The following is a 24,460-nucleotide window of genomic DNA, read 5'->3' on the forward strand; positions in this document are numbered from 1 at the left end:
GTGTGCCTTGGCAGTCACAGCTTTTCCATAGGGTCAAATTACTGTAGGTCTCTGTACTGTAGGTCTCACTATGTATGCTCTCAACTTTATTACAGCGGCGGTGTATAGCCGAATCACAGCCCCACCCTTGATCAACCACACAATTTCACTACATATTTTACTTTTTTGTAACTCTCAATGTTTGTGACTAATATAACTCCTCGTGTACTTGTACAGCCAGCCAGTCATATTTTTGCATTAAGTGGGGTGCTGCTCTGAGGTTTTGATTGATATTACCTAGGTCTTCTTGAGCCATACACTGTCTTGAGATCTTATCCATTGTATCTATGTCTTGTGATTTTTGACTGAAAGGGCAAAAGGCTAGACTTACTTTGGTTGAACTGCGTCCCTGCTTTTGACAAATAGGTGTGCGATTTGAAATACTAGATTGACTGAAAATTCGAAATATTGGTCATGTTGGTATTGGGTAGGCGTGGTGTTACTTATTGGTACGTGGGTTGGGGGGGGCCCATGAGCGCTCAGTGCCCAAGGGCCCCTGGAGGTACTAATCCGGCCTTGCTTAACATCCCGATAGCAATGAATACATGAAATGCTTTGACAATAAATACATACAAAATGTCATCTGTGGAAGCCGTGGTACTGTAAAAAGCACGACCAATCATTTGAGCCGGCCCGGCTAAAATAACTGGATGGCCTACCTGCCTGTCAGCCTTCCATCTGTGCACAAACTTATCTCATGCCCTCATTGGTCATGTGCGCGTTCGTGTGTATTGGACGAGGGGCTCTGTAAGGAAGTCTGAAGGAAGGGGCAGATTTTTTTTGGTTGTGTACTTTCAAATTCTTGCACACTCAAGCTGGTTTCTCCATTCTTACCTACCCAACCTTTAGCATTCATTATTATCCTCAGATGTAAGGCTTCACTTAATAGAGGAAGTACCACTTTTAAAGCGTGGTTGTTTGCAAGTAAGAAATATATCAAATTGTGCTATATTAAACAACTGATAAAGGTTGCAGTACAAGAATACCATTTAAAGATAGAAAATGCAGATTTCTTTAGGAAATATGACAGAACATTTACCAGAAATGCAACTTCATAAGCACTATCCTTCCTTCCCTTTCGTCCAGGAGGTGGCAGTGGAGAGTGAGAGTGCAGTGAGAAGATCCTGCTCTCACAGAAGAATGACATGCCCTATTACCATCCTCCCTTCCTCCCTCTATGATGACCCACTGGCCTGCAACTGCAGAGCTGGATAACACTTCTGAAGCATGACACGAGAGGACCAAGTCAGTGCTTACTGTCCCGCGTTGAACAATTCCTATTTGGACCACACACACACACTCCTGAAATGGTAACCCGATTGCATTATTTTCATCCCCCTCTGCTCCTTCAGTCTGATCAACTCGGTAGATGTCTTGGAAAGCAGACTGTAAATCCTTGAAGAGCTCAAACTCAAACAAGAGGGAGGGAAATCCAGCAGAAAAATCCATCCTGAGTCCTTAAAACAAGACTCTACACGAGTAGCTTTAAGGAGCGGTTCATAATGATAACATGCTGTCAGGATGCTGTACTCTCTTCCCCTCTGGTCTGTAACTTACTTTCTTTCTACAAACACACGCTTACACTCAGCACTACCCAATTTATACAGAACAGCACAACACCTGCTGCTAGTTATACTCATCCTGTGGATTAGATGCACATTTTTCATTATTATTTGTGGTTAATTTCTGTTGTGCCTTGTTATTGACTTTTAGCAGGATAATCTCCACATATTGACACCGCTTGAATACAATCGCCAAAATTAAAAAGCGAACTAGTGATTGGCTCGATGTCGTTAGTCTCATTAAGTCACTTGTTAGCAACAGCTGTTTTAAAGGTAGGGTAGGTAATTCACTTCAGAAACACTTTTTGTTATATTCCATGGAATGCTCTTAACATCCCGATAGCAATGAATACATGAAATGCTTTGACAATTAATACATAAAAAAAATGTCATCTGTGGAAGCCGTAGTACTGTAAAAAGCACGACCAATCATCTGAGCCGGCCCGGCTAAAATAACTGGATGGCCTACCTGCCTGTCAGCCTTCCATCTGTGCACAAACTTATCTCGTGCCATCATTGGTCATGTGCGCGTTCGCGTGTGTTGGAGGAGGGGCTCTGTAAGGAAGGGGCAGATTTTTCTCGGTTGTGTATTTTCAAATTCTAGCGCACTCGAGCTGGTTTCTCCATTCTTACCTACCCTATTTTTAAGCTTCAGAGATTCAGGGTTGGGATATTAACTGGCATATTTTATGTTACAAAACAAAATGTGAAATCCACATGAGCATGTGTTAACCAAAGATCTTATTTCATCTATCTCACCAGAAATACATTAAAAAAATGATTGACTTTGAGACAAGGGAACCAGAAGTGGTAAAATATTAACTCATATCTGGGTTTTAAGACACATTACTGTCCTTTACATATTGCATATTCAACAATCAAGTTGACTGAGATTAAAATGGTGAAAAACAATACAACGTTATGCTTGTTAAGTGCTTGGACATTGTTGCACCTCACTAACTAATGGCTGTGGGAAATTGTGATCTTAAATGAGGATCTTCTCTTCAGGAGGTCCTACTTAAAACACCTATAACACCACTTCTCCAATATATTCAATTAGCAAGTCAGCCAGCAATAATACTGGCACCATGGCCACCAGGGAGGAAAGCATTCCTACTCAGACACCACAGAGGAAGCAGCTGATATCATATTACAACTCAGTTTATAACAATGAATGATCTGTGAGGGGGAGAGCCAGTCTCTCTGACTGTCTGAGATTCCTATGTGGGTTTTTTATTATTTATTATAAGACTGTAGGATTATTGAAAGTAATCCAGGAATACATTCAGACAGAATGAAACATTTTCCCCATAAGCGGCTATAGATGTACAGGTGAATAATGTATACAGATCAATGTGTTCAATAGCTTTCCTTAAAGGGGACCTATCATGCAAAATGCACTTTGAAAATGCACTAAAACCCTCTCTCTTTTCCTCCGTACCCAAATCTCTAAAAACGGGGCTACAACGGAGCTGATCCAGATTTGCGTCCGATATGACGTAATATCGGAAATGTAGGCTGGCTTTACACCCACGGCCCTATCAGAAACGTTGCTATCAGAAACAATGCAGACTGTTTTGGACGTAATGTGGTTGGTGTTTACATTAGCATCGCTAACACTCAGAGCTAACCTGTACTGGAGAGCATGTGTGTGAAGAAGCAGGAAATGAAAAGGAACTCACCTTGTGGTATAACCGGCAAGAGAGAAAGCCTTTGAGCTCCATACTGTTTCAGAAATAATCCTTGATAATCCTTGATATGGCGTTTCATCACGGCAGTATTTAGTATTTAGACAGTAGCTGCATGAACTCAGCCCCCTCCTTTTTTATTTTGTATCCATTTTTTACTTTTAAAGCTTTATACCCAAAATCAGCACGTTTGAAACAGGAAGTGAAATAGAGGGATATGAGGCATGGCTAGAATGGGTGATCTGTTTGGTATTTTGAGAAAACACTTCATAGACATGTTTTTTATATATTTGTATATATCTGAGACCTATGCTATTGCCTAAAGATAGCATGACCATTAGGTTGCATAAATGGATGAAATGACAATGTATAGTGTGAAAGGTGTTCTGAATTGTGATGAATCAACAGAGGGTAACCCAACTCCAGCATTCCGAAGCTCTATGCAGCATTTTTTCACGAATTCATTTTTGGTTTTGCAGCCCGCAACGTAACTGTTTTGTTCAGGCTCGCTGCTCTCACCACTTCATTCCTAGCAGCTGCCTGCTGCTGCTGGAAATTAGGCTGTTTTTCAGCTAAGAAAACCCACAGTACGTACCAAAACACAGCATCAAATAGTGACTCATTCTGCTCAACTGACAATTTAAGGCCAACATTAGCAACAACAAACAATCCCGTCATGACAGAGGGACACATGGGTGTGGATGGCTCCTCTATGGCAGCGACAATGAACACAAAAACACAACTCATCTCCAGTCAATGCCCAGTGTTATGCTGCTTCAAAGGAATCCTTCACTGTTGTCCTGCGGGTCTGACTTGTAATGACACATCTCAAAAGCTTTAGATTCTAATGTACACAAACCAAACTATAGCAGTCATATGGGCCTTTGCCTCTAAGTTCGTTAAGAGAGGATATGTTATGCTCATTTTCAGATTCCAGGTTCATATTTGTATTTTCTGCTTCACTGATATTTTCAAAAAGCCCTTTATTTTCCTCATACTGCCTCTGCAGAACCTCTTTTCAACCAGAGCCCAGTCTGCTCTGATTGGTCAGCTGGCCGGCTCTGTTGTGATTGGTCAACCGCATAGAGGTGTCCCGCCACTTAGCCTGCGACGTACAATGTGTTGGAGCACGAGCCAATATAAGCACGAGTGTAACATAGTGATGTCATTATGTTAGGAAATAAACAAAGGTTTCCAATCGAGGCGTGTCAGGCAGGGGGGAGTGTATGGGAGAGAAACTTTGGTATTTTAGCCTTTTTTTGCAGGACAATTTACTTGAAGATATAACACACTACAGGAAAGGAGAACTCCAAAAAACATGATTGAGCCACTTTCACATTCGGATCTCTGCATAGTGCTTCTGCCATTCAACCTATGTGATTTCCCTGTGTCCAACGCAGAAGTTTTCACTAACCATTCCACCTCTCTTTCCCTCTCTGCACTTTCCTCACTCCCTCTCCCCATCCCTAGCTTCTCTGTTGTTGGCTGGCCAGACACCTGCTCACAAAGTCTAATTTTCACACTCTCAGCCCGTCTGTCTGTCTGTCTGTCTGTCTCATACTAACTATTGATCCACCATGGCTTACTTCCTGAACTAACACAGCTGGCCACTCGTGATCATCGACAGCTAGGGTATGTTGACTTCCCGGCTCCCAAGGGAATCGATTCAATTCATTAACAGGGAACCTTTTGGTTACCGCTTGCTAATCAATAAAGGATCATTAATCACTATGCCAAACTGATCGTACACATGAATACATGTATCTACAGAGCCTAAAGTCTTAGTTCGATATTTTGGAAAAGGCAGTTTTGCTCTTTCTTACCAAGAGATGATGCGACTGAGATGAGAAGATTGATACCATGCCTATGACTGTAACTTAAATATATGAAGTTGGATCCAGCTTAGCTTAGCATAAATGCTACAATGTTGTTTTTAAGGGTCGTTAGTAAGACACGATGGAGAGATGATGGCAGGTGGATTTAACTTCCATTAAGCTAAATTAACTCTAGCTATACACCTTGATTTAAGGTTTATCTTATGTTATCCCAATAGCTTCAGTTTAACATAAGAGTTGTTTTCTCATCAGACCTTTGGCCACAAAGTAATTATCTTCACCAAACTTGAACTGTAATTCTAATACATCACACACTGGTGATATGTGGTTCTTACATCAAACTAAACCTAAATGAGAGCATTCAGAAAACTCAATTACTTCAGAAAAAGAAAAATTAACCATAAAATATGGAGAATGTATTAACACAAAGTGCTGAAGATAAAGTCTGTTTACTAATGTCATACAATGCTATGTGTACATATTTGTATGTATTCATGTAAGAACTCATGCTAACATTCAATTTACATGCTAATTTAAGCACATTTTTGAATGGTTACAAAAAACTAAATACTAATAAGGCGTAGGGCTGCACGATTAATCGATTTTTAAATCGAAATTGTGATTTGAAATTATGCAATTAGCAAATCGCAAAGCCTGCGATTTGGGTTTTTTTCTTCTTGTGTGTCAGTCATCCACACCAATCAGAAGGGCTGTGCTCCACATGTAATAGCCATTGTTAACCAATCCGAAGTGGCCCAAGGTGTGTGTGTGTGTGTGTGCGTGCGTGCGTGCGTGCGTGCGTGCGTGCGTGCGTGCGCAAATTGAATCGCAATATCTGTCAGAAAAATCGCAATTTGATTATTTCCCAAAATCGTGCAGCCCTAATAAGGCGAACTTCCTTCAATTGTTTTGGAGACATTAAACTACAGCAATGTTTCTTAGCAGCATCAACATGTGATTTAAATCCTAACAGACTCCAGATTCAGCTTGCTTCCTGTTCCCAGTGAATAAACCCTGTTCTGTCTCTGCACAGTTAGCCGGCTGCCTACTCTCATCTTCAGTCAAAGGCTACGGGCTCGGCAAAACCCAGAAAATCAATGCAGTTCACTGTGCAATGTGCGGGAACATTAGTCAGGTTAGAGTCAGCTCATTTCATGCAGAAAGGTCCATAATGCCACGACTGGTACTGCTCGCTGACAGACATATATCCCAAAAAGAATAATAGCATTTAGACTCACCAATGCTCTGCCTGCCACGCTATGACTAATGAGTGCTATTATACTAGAGCCACTTCGATATCTTTCACACTACCAACCCCAGCAAGTTTGAGTATGCTTATCCAAACTCATTTAATCTTCAAGACAATTCACATCAAATGACTTGAAAATGGCTATAAGTTGTCATTGTCTTATTTAAAAAGCAGACACACATCTCAATCTCTATTCAACAAGGCAGATCAAACGTTTACTCTTTAATCCGGGGTGGACAGTTTGGTGGATTTCCAGCAGAGGAATGCTACATATTGCACGTATGGGTAAGCTATGACAGGTCAAAGGTCAATAAAAGGGTTTCTTGTCAAACACTTAATTCTTTCATATGTGTCCGACTGTAACGTTAGCCTTTACTTTAAATGGCCTGAATAGAGAACCTTTTATATTTTGAAGTAATTAAATATGCATCTCTACCCTCACCCTGTCATTAATCGTACTTCATCATTGTTGTTCCTTGTACTCATGCCGACTAGCACTCGCTTTTTTATTATTACAACTGCTCGACTAGAGTCAAAGAGCCAGTGTTGCTATGGTTACATGCACAACAAAGGGCATGATTGTCCATTTATCTCAAATGACAGGCAAAACTCAATAAAGGGAGGGATGATAGAGTGAGAAAACATAAATGTGAAGGTGTAAAAGCTATGATCCCTTACTAAACAAATCCTTTCAGAGAAAAGAGGACTGATGCAACTTGCTTTGTTGTTGGTATTAACAAATCCTGCTAAAAACAAAGTGACATGGTAGAGATGTAACAAACTGTAGGGACATTTGAAGATAACATGGCATTAATCGGTTATTATTTGCATGTTTAAATACTTCATCGTCCGATTACTCACAGGATATACTGTAGTTTATAATATATAAAACTTAAACATGTTATGGAGTTCACAAATCACATTGAAAATGCAGCTGTCGACATGCATTTTTTGTAAATGTCTCACCACTTTCAGCACTTCTCCACACTTTTCGCTCTCTTCTAAACTGAAAATGCATCTGGAACACATTATAACATCATTTGGGCTTAACTCAATTAACTTGACTTTGACTGAGTATAGTCTGACTTTTGGCAGGAGGTTGGCGGCAGCAGCAGAGCGGAGGGAGCGAGTGGGAGTGTGTCTGTGGAGGAGGTCAGCCAGGTAGTATGGGGTCAGGTTATGGAGGGCTTTGTATTTCATCAGGAGGATTTTGTACTGAATTCTCTGGGGGATGGGGAGCCAGTGGAGCTTGATGAGGACGGGGGTGATGTGTTCACGGATTCGGGTGTGGGTGAGTAGACGGGCGGCGGAGTTCTGGATGTATTGAAGTTTGTTGAGGATTTTTGCAGGTGAACCATAGAGGAGGCTGTCGTATCAAAACATCTCCAGAGGTCAACGGAGCCACGACAAAATGTCCATAGACTAAAACTTGACCAAAATGGGATTATTTTGGGCAATTATCTCAAACCTAACATTCCTAATACTTATTGGAAGACATGAACACCAATCCTAATATATTTTCTTCATCTTGTGTTTTTTTTTTCATTTTGGATTTGGGCTTTGTTGTGAAAAAACATGTTACCTGGACCTTTAAGAAATTGGGATGGATATGAATTGTTACTTTCAGAAAAATTAAATGAATCAATCAAGATACAATTGGTAGTTTGATTGATAGTAATAGTTGCAGCCTTATACAAAAGCATGTATCAACTGACTATAGGCTGAAAGAATTGAACATCTCTATTGGAGATTGATTAATCTAAGTATGAAACAAATACAAGTATAAGTTCCTCAACCTGTTGGATCATACAAAACAACTCATGGCTCAATACCAGAAAGCTTTCAACGCCTCAACTCCTATCGAGTATCTCTCAAGCAAACACAAACAGATGACTCAATAACTAACATGCATATTATACAATACTAACATCCAGATCGTCAAGATAGATCGAGGGAAGTATAGAGATAGGATCAGGTTACAGTGTGCGGGCAAAAGCCGAAACTTCAAAAGGACAACACAAGCAAAAGTTGGAGGATGAAAAGAGATAGTATATCAAAGTGAACTTAGAATGAACTTTCTTTTGGGCCACAACCAAGTTCAAAGCATCTTCTATACTCCTCCTACAGACACTGCTCGTCTATACCTGCACACTCACCGAGTTATTTTAGAAGATAAATCCAAGGAAATAACACCAAAGCACAACTACACCAACAAATCACAAGGGTGTCTTTGAATGTTTCTGGCATCGCTCCAACCTAGTACACAGTTTTTGTTCAGCACCCTAAACAGAAGTTTTAAAAGCTGGAAAAAGGCTTTGAAGAACACACTTATAGTTGCAAGGCCAAAAGATCAGTGTCTTGCTTACAAACAAGCTCTGCTCACCAATCCATACCCAAACATGTGACTGCACTGCTTGTGCTGATAATGTTAATCGTCAAGAACGGAGCATGTGTTCCCTCAGAAATGGGGTGGTTTCCCTCTGGGTAAATCAGTAACAAACAGCTCACATAGTTATTTTAGTAGGAAATTAAGTCCTCAAACAAAATGTATGCTGCTCGTATCTGATCAATGGTGTCTGAGATACTGTGTGACAGATACAAAATGACTAATCCGTCATCCTATTATTTGAACAGATGCAGTAAATAAAAAGCTGTCAATGTAATCACTTGAGTGCATCTGCAAATAAAGTGTTTACATTGATTCATCTAATAATACTGGTATTTTGTCAATTACATCGTGTTGTTTTCAATTTATTTCAAAAGGATTCAACTATGTTTGCTGATATAAATATATTAATAAATGTTGCTTTGCTTTGCTTGTTTATATTTATAGGTTATATTTACCCAGTTGATCATATAAGTGTAGCCTGTTAGCATGCTAGCATTTGTTAATATCGACCAAACACAAAGAAGGGCTCAGGTGGTTTGAAATGACATTGACAAAAGTATTGGGCAGCAGATTAGACTGAGCTGAAGATGGCACTAGATGGTTCAGGGGATCACTAAATCTGTATGCAACGATAACTTATCCTGTAAGGACCTTTGGTTAGATGTATTTTCCTTGACAATGCATTGAATGGTTGTCAGGACATTACCCGTACAACCAGGGGCAGACTGGGACTATAAATCAGCCCGGGACTCTCAACCGGCCCACTTCGGTACCGCAAGTAAATACCACTTGTAAATTGTCGAGGGGGGGGGGATGGGGGGGGGGGGACCCACATCGTCCGACCGGCCCACTTCAGTACCGGCCCATCTCGTCCCGAACGTCCCGATGGCCAGTCCGCCACTGCGTACAACGAAAAATGTCAACCTGCATGTACAGTATATGGCGCTTGGAGAAAAGTCAGTGAATGCCAATGTCAGTAGAATTCAAGGCATCGTGAATGTCCTTCCTGTTGTTTTTTTGATATTTCAGTCTGGACCCAAGAGTGGACTGAGTTACAGAGCTTGTCAACTTAAAAACAGAATAGCAAATTAGCCCCAATCTGCCGGACATGCAAGTGAAACTGATGCATTTAATGGGATAGAAAGCATGATTGCGCGAACAACAAAAATACTTAAATATCTTCAGGATTTCAATCTTGATGAGCAGACCACAAAAGCAAAAATAAGTTCCTATGGAAGCCACATACAAAATAGAATTAATGTGTCCTTACACACCGAGGCGGTGTCGATAGATGTCGATAGATGTCGGGCCGTCGATGAGCGTCGTGTCGCCCTACTCAGATTGGTGTGTACTGCACCGTAGTGTCTTTTCGGCGTATCACGCAGTCTGTCTTCCGGTTGTTGCCTCTTTTGAACTACCGCTGCCTGCTTACCTGCCACTCACGCATGCGCAGTTCGTACGTGCTACTTGGCCGTCGACTGAAGTCTTTGCGGTGTGTTCCAGTGCGAAACATGGCCAAGACGCAGGAGACGCAGGAGACGTGAGGCGACGCGTCCCGATGGTTCTTTGGTGTCAGTTTGGTGTGTAAGAGGCTTAAGAGGCTTTAAAGAGGTTAGACTTTGTGATTATATCCCTTCTCCCTAGACTAAGCAATGTATGTTAAGATGGCACCCAGACAGTGTGTGTACTTCTTGGGGTTGGGAATGTGTGTAGATACATTTTAGTGTGAGTGTGTCTGAATGAATAAGTTCAAACATGGGAAGAGGTATCAGATGAAATCAGAAGAGATTAAAGCCGACCGACAATGCAATCACTGCTGAACCTGAGTACACACTGCTCTGAAGGTGAAAGCCCATGTTTGTTGGAATGAGCTCGCCTCAGCTGTGTGAAGCCCTTCAGCGGAGGCCAGGCGTGACTCTGGATCAAAGAAGATCATAATCCTTATAAATAAAGTATTTATTTAAAAGTGTGCGTGTGCGTGTGCGTGTGTGTGTGTGTGACAACAAAAGTATATGTGAGTGTACTTGCCTTGATACCACTGTGACCTCGGCCTGGATATGCATCTGCTAAATGAATAGCTTTAGTCATTTGTTTCATTGTACAGCTGAGATAAACAGTGAATCGACAGAAAAAAGAAGCCGCAACTATTTTAGATTAATTTATTTATAATTTGAGTCATTTACCAAGCAAAATCAACATGATTTCCGCTCTATTCCTTGTTTAAAATCATGATGAATTGTATTTTTAGAGCAAATTATAAATCAGGAAAATGAGTTTCGATGTATTCATCATACAAGTATAATCTTTAATCAAGAGACATTGTGCTACTCATGTTCTGTCCCTGATTAATCCCCCTCAGAGTTAAGCCCTAGTGTATATATCCGGGCATACCATGGGGACCATCACCAATCTCAAAGCTACCACTGGGTTCATTTTTTATTTACAAGAGATAGCTGCTTCTAAGGGATAATAAAAACCTAAAATAGATGAAAATCCAGCATATGGAATTACCTCACCACTGACGTAATGTTTTCATGATTTAAGACAAAAAATCTGAATAACTGGCCTTATCATGCGGGGTCTTTTTTGCACACATCTGTTTGCTGTATTTCAATGTGCAGGTGTTTGGGAAATCCAGCACATTCTAGCATCAGACAGAGCAGCCCCCTGGGGCGGGTGGGCATTGGTTGGCATCACCTAATTGATGCCTTCTTCGGCTGCTGGTGACGTCGCTCCAATAGCATCATGCCATGAAGAAAGCCCCCACTCTACACTCTCCAATTCGCATGCACTTTACAATGAGCTGCTCACACTCCAGTCCGCTGCAAGCACACACACCGGGGAAATCAAGCTGAAATACCCGTGCATCTGCAAGACTGCCTATACAACCAGACACACCAGGAAACAATGCTCATACAAATTCAACAAAAGTTACATAATCCAGCCCCATGATGTGAGAGATTCCAAAATAGGCATTTCGATAGAGTGGGGTGTTTTGGTTCTTATCAGTCTGGTACTGCTGCAAAGAAACGAGCTGTCACATCTCCTTTTACAACCCCCTGTCAAAATAATCAGTCAGGAGGCTATCAGTCGTTGAACCCAAGAGAGGCAAAAATAAGGCATGTAGCTAATGTGGATAGAAGCAGCCGTTAGGGAGTCAAGTGGGGTCGTTTTTTAACGTAAATGGCAACTTATCACACTCCAGAGTAGCCCATATGCGTACTGAAAGTAAACGCCTTTGGCCATATGTGCGCACAGTCTATACCGGCATCAGACGGTGAGACACCCGCTGCCAGCGAGCCAAACCCCGGCAAACAAACACTTCACTTTCACCATGTCGTGCAGTCATCAAACGCCGCCGCCGCCCTGCTTACCTCCGATGGTGACCAGTTCTGTCTTTCTTCCCCTTCGGCCTCCTTTTTCTAGCCTGGATGGCCATCACTGCCGGGGCGATGTGAGGTTTATCAACGGGCATGACCGACGTCCGAGTCCGGGGAATGGTGTAGGAGGGACGGGGAGAGAGAGAACAAACATTCATCATTATGCTTTAAAGCTGGCGGGTCATTTAGCGTCGTTTGGTGTGTTCTGGTAGGTTAGCTACACGGGTAACTTCCGCGCCACCTTTCATGTAAAATACAAACAATAAGTGTGGTAGCATGTTCAAGTTAGAGGCTGAGGGATACGCACCTTTCCTGGAGCTCATGTTTCCTCCTCTTCCCCTCAGCAGGAGCTGGGGCAGCTCAGCGGCAGCAGCCGGATTCTCTCTCGCAAATACACACAAACACGCACATGCACATAGACACTAACCTCTACACGCGCTCCCTCTGGCGGCAGTGACATGCAGTGGCCGCGTGGATATGCACCAATTTGCCACTATGTAATCATATTTAACAATAAAACGATTTATTAATGTATTTAGCCTATTGGGAATTAACTATTTATCACATGTATCCGATTACCAAACAATATGATTTGTTTCCTTACTTTTTCAATGAAGGAAGCGATTAGAGGTAAGCAGAGCGTTATATTATTGACTCATTAGTGAGGATTAAATGAGAACCCTTTTCGTTTCGTTTACTTAGGTACAATTAAAATTAAACATTTTCAGTTGCTTTATTGTGAAAAGGTGGCCATGCAAGATGGTGTCACATACAGTACAATTATGCTTTATTAAGGAGAATTAGACACTTTAAAAGCTAAGGAGCATGCACCTGAATTTAATTTAAGTGCAATACAACATTGTTGCTTGTGTAGAATAAACACATAGACCTACTACATAAGTAGGCTATATGTTCCTGAATACTGTATATCTGTAGGTAGGCGTACATGTTTTAGGTATTTGTACTTTAAGTATTTCCATGTTATGCTAAGCTAAAGTCTACTTTTACCTGATGAAAATTAAGATAGAAGGACATTACCTTAGCTCCACTACATTTAGAAAATTAACTAAATGTTTAATTGATTTTCAAAGTATTTGCCAATCAATTTCCAACTCTGCTATAGTTCACTATGCCAAAGAATGACAAACATGAACTAATAGCATTAAAGAGGAAACCATTAGAATGTATGGGAGGAAACATATGGTAGCATTGACAGAAGTAACCATGATGTCATATTTGCAAACAGCATGTTTGATTCACAGTTAACACAACCAACAAGTCCTTATTGGTTTACTTATTGATACGTTTCCCTGCAAATGTAAATCCGATCTGAGGCATCTTGCGTTAATTCTCAGTGAAAAGGTATCGCTGGGATTCGAACCCAGGATCTCCTGTTTACTAGACAGGCGCTTTAACCATCTAAGCCACGACACCGATATCATCAATATGTATTACTATTAATCAATGCCTCCAATTAACTGCAGGATTGCTTGGGACTTTAATTGAAGTAAGTTGATTCCATTTAGATTTTTCTTCATGTATTTTCATGCAAAGTTCATTCCGATTTAACAGGAGTTTTATGTGAATTAAAAATATATCGTATATGCACTTTGTTAGAAAAAGTGGTGGGGACCATTTTCCTGATTTAACATCAGCATAGGAGAAGACAAAGGATGTCCCTCCCCTGGGTGTTGAGCACCTGCATGAAAAACCAATGCAAAGACCAAGGTGTTTCTAAAACATTGAACGCCCAACTATACAGTATGTCTTGCTGTGATGTGATCTTGAGTGAATTTGTCTTTATGCACACAACAAGCACACGGTATGGAGGACAGAACATGAAAAGGGTAAACAAAAAATGAATGCATAAATACAGGAAACAAAACACATAACAATAAATAAAAGAGAAAAAAACTGAAATAAATAAATGTGGAAATAAATATAGCAATAAATAAACACAAGAAAAAATAAATATGGAAATAAATAAAAAACATAAAACAATATCATTCCTATATTAGGGTTAGACTTGATTACCTGAATATGTCCTTTAGAAAAAAAATGGAATTAAGCATAAATATCTGTCTACTTTTTTCAGTTTTTTACACCACAATTAAAAGCGTTTTTACAAAAGTTTGCGAGAGCTATTACTTTGAAAGAACTTGCAAGAGTTCCTCCCGGGCAGCTCAGTGAGGTAAAATAACAAAACAATATCATGCTGGGAGTTGAACCACTGACCCTCAGGTTGGAAGACATCCATTTACCCCCTTGAGCCAAAGTCACACACAAATGTTGCATTAACATCTTACTATTACCACATTATAACATTATCATGAGGAGGAAAGGACTTGTTAGAGGAGATATTGTAAAAACACTTGTTGAAACTCATCACAGGAAGTGACAGTCCAATTTCTTACATCTGTTCAGAAATCACAAGGCTACCAGGGCATGGAGTCATGTTTCTTTTTTCCTTTACAAACAATGGAATTAAGCCTTGGTACCTTTCCAACTACCAAACTTCAGGTATTTTTCCAATAAAAAAAAAATCCTCCATTCAAACAACAAATACTTATCTCGATTGGGACATTCCGGCTATGAGTTGATCCTTTCTGAACAACAGCCCATAATTGGGATGTGGCTGAGAGGAAGAGCTGTTCTCTTTGATTCTGAAGGTGGTGGGTTCAAAACCAGCCAAGCAGTTATCACGTTGATTTTTCCTATTGTGTATTGTGCTGCTTGCTAAATGTGTGCGTGATCTCACTGATATAGTGGAGAAGAGCTTCAAAATCAAAAAATCTCAAACCTGTTAGAAATCCCATCCCTTGCACTCCTGTTACTGAGTTTTCGGTAGTAGCAAAACCTTTAATAGCAACACAATTTCTGACTCTAATAAACATTTATATCTGTCTCTTGAGGGCTCTGAAGTGAAGTGTACTTTTTGCGCCAAGTACATCAATACAAGTAAATCAAAGTTTATTTAATTAGCCCAATATCACAAATTGTACTTTTGTGTCAGAGGTTTATACAAAACATGAATACGCTGGAAATTCCCGGTGCTGTAAGCTTTTAAAATATGTATTGAAGACAGAAGAGTCACTGTGTTTCGCCTTGCACTGTGTACAACTTGACACACAGCTTCTAAATAAAATGGGGACTGTTCAGAAAAAGTTAAATAAATATTATAGCAACTCAAAGATATTGTTAAAGACATGTGCACAACTTTCAGAGCAATTGAAGTACAATTGTTATAAATGTTGTCGTATCCACAGAATACAAGGCTACCAAGCAGAACAACATTGTGTGAAACACGCACAGACACAGAAATTAATAAATATATTAATGTTAGTACAAATAAATGTAATACATTACATATGTGTGTGTTCTGTTTTATTCTCAACTTATATATTTTTATTTATAAATTTATTTTTTCTTGTGTTTATTTATTCCAGGCATTTGTTTCTACATTTATTTATTTCCTAATTTATTTCCTAATTTATTTATTCTTTTATTTATTTATTCCTGTATTTATTTCCGTATTCATTTATTTATTCATACAATTATTTATGCATTTATTTATTTATACTTATGTCATGTTCCGTCCTCCATATAAGGAGGAATTATTTTTGTTTTACATAACTTTTTTTTTTAAAGTGCAGTGCCTGCGCCCTTCTGCTGCAAAACCTTTTTTTACATTTTCTATTAAAAGTTTACTAACATGTCCAAATTGCAAATCTTGACACTAAACCAGTGTTCTTGTTCATTACATTTCTTTGTGCACTCTATTTTTCAGAACATTTAAAAGTTAGCCTATACTTTAAAAAAGTGGTGTGGACAAAAATGTAAATTTCCAAAAAGTGGTAAGGACATGTCCCCATCGCAAATGTCGCCTATATATAAACTCCCTAAAACACATTGTAGACGATTAACTCTCTAATTGTACATTTTTATGTTATCTTACCCTAAATGTGTTTTGTAAATGTCTGCAATGTGTATTGATTTTAATAAAATCATGTTCAATTGTTTTTTATTTAATTGTATTATTATCTTTATACAGTCTATGATTATTATGTGAGAAGCTAACTGCATGATTGACAGGTCTTTAACCAAACGTTTGCAGTGGGCGGGCTCTAGGTAGGATCTGTTTCCGGAACAAACCCCCCCTCCCCCCACACACACACACACACACACATACACACACGTGTGTGGCAAAAGCTGGCTTTCAACGCTGTCCATATTGCATATAATCAGACGCAGGTAAATTGCAATAGAGCTATCTCTTGAAACATAGTCGGGTTTTGCTTTATTTACCCCGACGTTTTAGCTTAGCTTTGCTGTTACCAATTCTAGCATTAGCAAGTAATGTTAGCCATACATGCGAATGCGCTAGCTGCTTTGCTAACTTTTGAGTTGCTATTATGTTCATTTTGTCTTTCCAGGGCCTCAGCAAACTCCAGTCCGTTAACAAGTTGTTGCAAGTGTTTGGCAGCTGTGCAACAAGAAGAGTTACCCTGATCCACATCTATTTTTGCAACCTCAGCTCCACAAACTGTAAGTAATTTCAATCGCATTGTTTTATAGGCCGATATTGTGATTTGAGTTTGTTGTCATTCCTCAAACAAACACTGCAATGCCAAACATCTGCAGTTGTTTTAAGTGCATCGACTCAAGATTATTGCATAATCGAGTTTAGCATTTGCAATATGTTACTAATGATGATCACAGTGTTTTTAACCCACAGTAGGGAGACTTGCATAATGTAAGAATGTATGCAAATGAAGCCACGGTTGCATTCAAAGTTTTGGTTCACAGTTTAGTTTTTTTTTTGTCGTTAGAAAAAGGAAGACGGCTACAAAATGTCAAGAGAAATAAGTTATCATATTTTAATATTGAAATATACAATTTGTTGTATGCATATAGACTTTTTGCACTACTTTTTCTTTTGTATTTTATTATATGTTGCATTGTTGGAGGAGCTCAGGTCAGAAGAATTTCATTGCCATTGGTACACTCTGTAGCTTTGTGCATATGACAATAAAACCTTTGAATCTTGTTTTCTCAAAAACATAAACTTGATCATACTGGATGAAATGTATGCACATTATATAATGAATGTTATCGTAGATGTAAGTTATCCTACTATGGTGTCACAGTACTGTATGGCACTACCTCGGTAATATGTATTTATTTGTATTTAATCAGCAGGCATTTTACAATTGTTTTCATAGTAGGTGTACTCTTCAATGGAGTTACCTTTTTATGTTTTGAATTCTCTGTTCTCACAGATTGGCTCTGATGGCTGAGCCTGAGCACGTGTCCGTCACAGTCCAGGTGGGAGAAAAGAGAGGCTGTCCGGAGGAAGAAGGCAAAGACACACCTTCGAAGAAACCCAAAGTTGAGAAGGATCACAAGAATGGAGACCCTCCAGTCAAAGTGGATGAGGAGGAGGAAGGGCCTGATGGGGAAGCAGTTGATGGAGAAGAGGAAGGTGAAACCTTTGCTGATATGATGAAGCATGGCCTCACTGAGCTGGATGTGGGTATCCTGAGGTATGTCAGTGACCATGAGGGCTTCTCAGGAATCCTGAAAGAAAGGTTCGTCATGACAGCTTTTAACTAGTTTGCATAACTTGTTTCAGTTTGGATTGTTTAACAGATAATCTGTTGTTGTGTGTTATCAGATATTCAGATTTCGTGGTGCATGAGATCAACAGACAAGGCAAAATCGTGCATTTAGATGACCTCTCCGTCCCTGCAGAGGCTGAGGTAAGATATTGGGTTACATTTCAATCCCCAGTGTTTCTAGGCAGACCTGTAAGCAGCTTAAAATCCTCCTGAATCCCTATTTTTCATATCTTTTCACATTCTACGCATCATTTTGTGAAATGGTTGGTATTGGAATTTTATCATGTTGGTCAATTCCATACACAAGACATATGTTGGCATCCATCAGTGTGATAGGGATCTCTCCTAAATAGATTTTTGTGAGATTTCCTCAATTTCCCTCTGTTAAAGTTTTTTTTGGGAGGCGCTATCCTTATCGGAAGCAAGTCATATACAGATAGAGGGTTTTGTAATATGCTGTTCAGATTATAAAACCCCCTGAGGCAAATTTGTGACATTGGATCCATATAAACATATTCTTCTTCGAGTCCGTAGCAATCTCAGATGTCGTTCTGCCAGTATCGGGCACAGGCCACATATAAACATATTGACTCAGCTTCTCCATTAGACTATTATTGAGTTTTTAATACTATGGCTAAATGTGTCAGTGGACAATAAGCATTTAAAATGTATTATTTCTTGTTCAGAGATTAAACGACGTCTTGAATTAATTATACAACAAGTACAAATGGTAATCCAAAATAACTACTGTTACTTTGACACTCTTAGCAAAACAAATATAAAAGGAAAGCTTTGTGGAAAGCAACCATCAAATGATGTTTAAATGTTCTTCTAATTTAGGAAGCCCCAGAGCCTGAGCCCAAACCAGAGGATTGTGACGTGCTAACAGAAGAGCAGAAGAAGAAGCTTGGCGAGCTGCAGCTCTTCAAAAACAAAGAGGACGAGGTCCCCATTGAGGTGAGTTCACACACACTGGATCCCTTTTTATCACAACTCAAAACCCAGTGGACGTTTTAGGTGATGACCTTTCTCTTCTCTTAACATCTGTAGGTGATGGAGGATACTAAAGAGAAGCGGACACTGCTCCACAAAGCCATCAAGACACAGTTTCCTGGTATAGAGACAAAGACGGAAGAGAAGGAAGGACGCAAGTTCATAGTAGCCTACCATGCAGCTGGGAAGAAAGCTCTAGCAGGTAAGAGGAGAGAAGGAGAACCAGACCTCAGCTTCACAGTCTGGACAGGGTTCTTGACCATGAGTAAACTAATATGTCCGGCTTATATATGTACACATCATTCAATTTAGCTGCTGCGGCTTATATTCAGGTGCGCCTTATAGTCCGAAAATTACGGTAATTAATACCATGCTCCACTCTCAGGCCCATGCATGAGATCTCATCCCTGACATCTCACCCCACAGTCCTTAAACATCTTTTACTCAGTAACATTATTCTATCCTCCTTTTGCTCCCCTCTGGTGGATAGAGGTGAAAGCAACTGCAGGTAAGAACTTATTCTCCACACACCTCAGAGGAAGTGGTTAAAACCCACACGGAGTTAGGTGTCGGTTACTAGGAAAATGCTTTTTCTTTTTGTAATCAAAAAGTAAACGTATTCCCCATTTATTATAAGCAATCACAAATGAGTTTAACTTAAAGGTAACCACGTGGAAGTACAACATCTGTTAAGCTTTACCTGGAATCTTAAAAGTGAATATTATATTTTGTATCTGTGAATTATTTAGCTCAACAATTTGTACTATGTTCTTCATGTGTCCATAAAAGCTCCAAGGAAACACTTCTGGCCCAAAAACCGTGGCAGTTTCTGCCACTTTGTCCTCTACAAGGAGAACAAGGACACCATGGATGCTATCAATGTGCTTTCAAAGTTCCTCAGGTTTGTGTTGAACTTTAAAAAAGGATAATCATTTCATCTTAAGAGACAGATTGAGAGTTGTTTTCCCAATGAAATAGGATTTGAACCGTCATTTTCTTCATTTGTCTTTCCAGGCTTAGACCCAACATGTTTTCCTACATGGGAACCAAGGACAAGAGAGCCGTCACTGTGCAGGAGATAGCAGTGCTCAAGTGAGTGTGGAATGCTTTAAGCTTATCACAACATGAATTACTGTGCATTCATTTCATTGTCTGTGTATGATTTGTGAACAAGTGGTTCATGGTGCATCTTGTCCGTGCTGGAGGAGTTTCTGCTGTTACTAGGCAGCATTTTGACAGGATGAGTGATTCTGAAACCTTGTCCCTGTCCCCTCAGGATCACAGCAGAGAGGTTGTCTCACCTCAACAAGTGCCTCATGAACCTGAAGCTGGGAAACTTCTGCTACAAAAACCATCCTCTGAAGCTGGGAGAGCTGCAGGGCAACCACTTTACTATTGTCATCAGGTCAGCAGATGTTATTTAAGCAGATGTTACGTCACTTGTCACTTTAACTTATTCCGTACTTTATAACTTAGATGACCAAATATGTACATATGCTGACAGTTATTTTACTCTTATTTTTACTCAACTCCTATTTCATAGTCTTTTATTATTATTATCATTTAAAAAAAAATCTTGATTTTATTTATTTTTCAATAATGTGAATCTTTGCTGTCCTGTTTTTTCACGCTTACCCTGTTGCTGCTTTGTACAACTGAATTTCCCCTCGGGGGTTAATAATGGTTCATCTTATCTTATCTTACTTAAATCCCTTTTGTTATGAATGCTGGTTACCTGTAACCAACCAGTGGTTGTGTGTCCAGTATTATCAAGTATTTTGTTAATAGTGCTCCTTATGATATCAAATCTGCCATGTCTAAAAAATGTCAACGACTCTCCAAAAAGATGTATAACACATCAATTCTCTGGTTTAAATATGTTGTCCCGTTGATTTTGTTTAAATTTGAGCATGATGTTTTGCTTCTAGCTTTCATTTTTAGGAAGTCCTGTATCATATCTCTTTCTTCTAAATTGTTCAGGCATAATGTGTCTGGCCTTGAAACCATTGTTTACTTCCCTGTTACATGAATGTACTTCTCATTGTTGTTTTATTTGTTGATTTATCTGTAAATCAGGAACATCTCAGGCACAGACGAGCAGGTCGAGCAGGCCATGACGTCCATCAAGGCGACAGGCTTCATCAACTACTATGGGATGCAGCGCTTTGGCACCACGGCCGTGCCTACACAACAAGTTGGAAAGTAAGGTCAAACCCAAGGAAGCTGACATACTGTATATTGTGATTATGTTATTAGTGTTTACTCAAGTATTTTAATCCTTTTGTTTCGGCGCAGGGCTATCTTAAGAAATGACTGGAATGAGGTGGTGGATTTAATTCTGAAGCCCCGTCCTGGAGGTACGGAACTTCTTTCTCTCACACTTTCTTCTACTATATTTAAATTAGATATGGTTTGAAATATGTAAATCTTTCAACCCTCGTTAACACTTTTTCAGCGGAGAAAGAGTTCCTGGTGCGCTGCAGAGAGGAGTGGGCAAAGAGTCAGGACCCCGAGGCGGCCCTGAAGAAGCTTCCCAACAAACGCTGCGTGGAGGGTCAGCTGCTGCGAGGCCTGTCCATGTACGGCAAGAAGAACATCGTCACTGCTTTTGGGATGGTTTGTGCCTTTTTTTTTTTATCATTATTGATAATGCTATCAATAAGCTGGAAATGTGTGTTTTAAAGAAACAGAACATACAGTAAAGCAGCAAAGGTCCGATGTAAATGTATGTTTTTGGTTCTAATTTATAATGCAAAGGAATATGAGACTTTCAAAGAGGGTTTACACAGTTCCATACAAATCTGATTTCTGACGTGAAAGTCTAAATGGGTTTAAAATACAACAAAAAATACACCTTTTTAGGTCTTAAAATGAATGCTCTACTGTTGTGTTGTGCTGGAAGGGGTCACAAGAATGTATTTATGTCTTTCTTGGTGGAATAATTCATTTAAATTCAATCTACGATGTCTTGAAAAGTCCCTAATGTGAACTGTTTAAATGTCCAAACCCTTGGAAAATACTTTTCATGACATTTTCACTGACGAGTATTTGTTATTCTTTCAGCTCCCTCGTAACAACCGCCTGATGTACGTCCACAGCTACCAGAGCGTGGTGTGGAACACCATGGTGAGCCGGAGGATCGATGCCTTCGGCCTGAAGGCTGTGGAGGGGGACCTGGTGCTCAAAGGAAGTAAGAAGACCCCCTTTCTATTAGCTTATGATAAATATTAGGGATGCACCGAATATTCGGCCGCCGAACGGCCGAAAATGGTTAAAAAGACTCTTTCGGCCGAAAGGGTCTAGCACCGAAAAAATATCACCGAATGTCAGAGAACAGGGTTACGTTGGTAAGCTAACGTGTTGTTGTGGACATTCGGTGATATTTTTTCGGTGCTAGACCCTTTCGGCCGAAAGAGTCTTTTTAACCANCTTTGTTTATTTGAAATCAGATGAAAACAAACTGTAACGGACCCTGCCGTGTTATCTATGATCACTATACGCTTACATTCATAATTTCAGCGGAGGGGGGGGGACGGCGCTGCGGAACAGCCGAGTGCGAGTGAGAGCTGTCATCTTCCCTTTACAAGCTTCAAAAACGTAGTTATCGTGTGATTTTCGAAATAAAAGTTTAATATTCTGAAAGCCAAGACTTTGTTTATTTAAAATCTTAAACAAAACACCCGAACCCCAAAAACAATTTTTTTTACGCAAATCCACGTTTATTTTGAAATGAGCCGTTGCGACTTCCGACTGATTTCGATAGAGCGGGTCACATATTAGTTCTTGAGTTATGGCCCAAAACTTAAATCATCTTCAAAATTGTTCCTCTCTTAGTCCAAGTGGACGTTTGTGCAACATTTGAAGACATTCCCTTAAGCTGTTCCTTAAATATCATGTCCACAAGTAAAGGACAGACGGATGGATATATAGATGGATGGGCAAACAACCCAAAAACATCTCTCAAGTAATGTAGATTTTGTGATTTGTGGGATGAAAATCTTGGTGGAATTAGTTAGTTAGAGAAAAAAATAAATACATTTACCTTTGTTGTAAACAGGAGCGGGTTTATTCTCCAGTTTCTCAAAATCACTATGCACCAGGGAGATCCTGGGGTCATCATACTGAATCACCTCCCTGCGTTAAACAGACAGAAACACCTCAACAGGTTAGAGAATTCACGGTATCATTTAAGTAAAGCATTCAAATACCTGCAGTACACAATAACAATCTCTGTATTACAATATGGGTAACATTACAGAACAAAGTGCAACAGTGCTGCACCATGTGGAGAAATTATATGCTGTAGAAATTGTGAGAAAATAGACAACCAACTTTTATCTTTGACTACATAACTTGTGTCGTTGATTTTATCGGCTAAAAACTCAACAAGGAAACTGACCAAGTGTTATTGTCACAGAAAAGAGACATTGGTTGCTAGTGTCAGACAATGATGTCCTTAGAGTCCGCTACAATACTAGTATTTGATTAGCGACGCACCAGCTGACATCAGTGGGTCTGATGATGATGCGTCTGTACGCTCCGGCCAGAGAATAGTCCTTCACTTTGTGTCTCATGTTGTCGATGTCCAGCCCGTCTGCAGTGAGCAGCTCTCTGTAACCTTTACCCACTAAACAAGACAGAAACAACGTTACAGGCAAATACAAGCTCAGGTCTACATTTTCCTTTGATTTATTTTTCTGGACTTAAGTGAATTCTGTTTCTTTGTCAAAGATTTCAGATTTTGCTAAACCACACTTTTTGTATTTCTTTCAATTAGCTTTTTATTCAGATCCATGTAAGCAGCCTGTGGAGCTTAGAAGCCTTTTGTGCAGCTCGTGTAGTACCATGCATTAGTTTGAAAACCTCCCAATGTTATTTTTGACAGCTATCTTTTAATCTAACATGCACATTCTCACCAAGAACCACTTCTTACCATGATGAGTGGGGTAGATGACATCGAACCCGGGAAGTGGCATCACGGTGTCATGGATGGAGGTGGTCTCAGCCTCCTCTGCAGACAGCACATGAGCTGTGGCTACATGGAAATATCAAGATACAACATCAGAAGGCAGCACTTGTATCTTTTCAACATTAGGCCAAAATGCAGTTTCGGGTGGTGCCAAATTGAAAACCCTATGATATATATCAGGTGCAATATCCATAAATAACACTTATTTTAGTCAATTAAAATACACAAGTTTAAAATACTTTCATTTGGGGTTCTTTAAAACTATAGTTCAAACCATAGTAAACATTGTATAGTGTTGTTGCTTTACTTGTCTGAGAGTTTAATGAAACGACTATTAACAATGACTTTAATATTTATTAGGGGTGCACCGAATGGGAAATTCTTGGCCGAAACCGATACCGAAAATAGGAAACAGTTGGCCGAAAACCGAATGCCGAAAATGATTAATAGAAATATATATATAATGTATACATTTTTTACCAATGTTGTTCAGCTGCCTGATTATGGAAAAATAAATGATTATGGCAAAACTTAACTTAACTAATAGTCACTATTATGGGTCCATAAAACATTTATTCAGCACTTTTGAATGCATACAGTACATTAATTCCAAGTCAAGTGCATTTTCTTTTCTCTGTAGGATAACTACAACAAAGTGCATTCAGAACAAAGCCAAGGTGCTTTAAAACTACATAAACATCTAGGCCAGTAGGCCTACAACAAAATAGTGTAAATAAA

The 24,460-nt window shown here is 39.6% G+C and overlaps 2 protein-coding genes and 1 non-coding gene across 3 annotated transcripts in view; 2 read left to right on the forward strand and 1 right to left on the reverse strand.

Moving 5' to 3' along the window:
• matk (megakaryocyte-associated tyrosine kinase) overlaps positions 1 to 24,460 on the forward strand; it is a 634,871-nt gene that overhangs the window by 345,283 nt on the left and 265,128 nt on the right. The gene's annotated exons all lie outside the window — the stretch shown is intronic.
• On the reverse strand, positions 13,503 to 13,576 carry trnat-agu (transfer RNA threonine (anticodon AGU)). Its single transcript has one exon. It is a non-coding gene; the product is annotated as a tRNA-Thr (tRNA).
• Positions 16,301 to 24,460, forward strand: part of pus7 (pseudouridine synthase 7) — a 12,594-nt gene continuing 4,434 nt past the window's right edge. The window contains exons 1-14 of the mRNA XM_010783042.1: positions 16,301 to 16,393; positions 16,576 to 16,687; positions 17,422 to 17,730; positions 17,817 to 17,901; positions 18,601 to 18,717; positions 18,811 to 18,955; positions 19,543 to 19,654; positions 19,768 to 19,845; positions 20,030 to 20,158; positions 20,830 to 20,955; positions 21,049 to 21,110; positions 21,209 to 21,369; positions 21,817 to 21,966; positions 23,343 to 23,352. Of these exons, the coding sequence (XP_010781344.1) occupies positions 17,432 to 17,730; positions 17,817 to 17,901; positions 18,601 to 18,717; positions 18,811 to 18,955; positions 19,543 to 19,654; positions 19,768 to 19,845; positions 20,030 to 20,158; positions 20,830 to 20,955; positions 21,049 to 21,110; positions 21,209 to 21,369; positions 21,817 to 21,966; positions 23,343 to 23,352 (1,474 nt within the window). The 5' untranslated portion in view covers positions 16,301 to 16,393; positions 16,576 to 16,687; positions 17,422 to 17,431. The remainder of the gene's footprint in view (positions 16,394 to 16,575; positions 16,688 to 17,421; positions 17,731 to 17,816; positions 17,902 to 18,600; positions 18,718 to 18,810; positions 18,956 to 19,542; positions 19,655 to 19,767; positions 19,846 to 20,029; positions 20,159 to 20,829; positions 20,956 to 21,048; positions 21,111 to 21,208; positions 21,370 to 21,816; positions 21,967 to 23,342; positions 23,353 to 24,460) is intronic.

Source organism: Notothenia coriiceps, unplaced genomic scaffold (assembly GCF_000735185.1).
Source record: "Notothenia coriiceps isolate Sejong01 unplaced genomic scaffold, NC01 NC01_scaffold00024668, whole genome shotgun sequence".
NCBI lineage: Eukaryota > Metazoa > Chordata > Actinopteri > Perciformes > Nototheniidae > Notothenia > Notothenia coriiceps.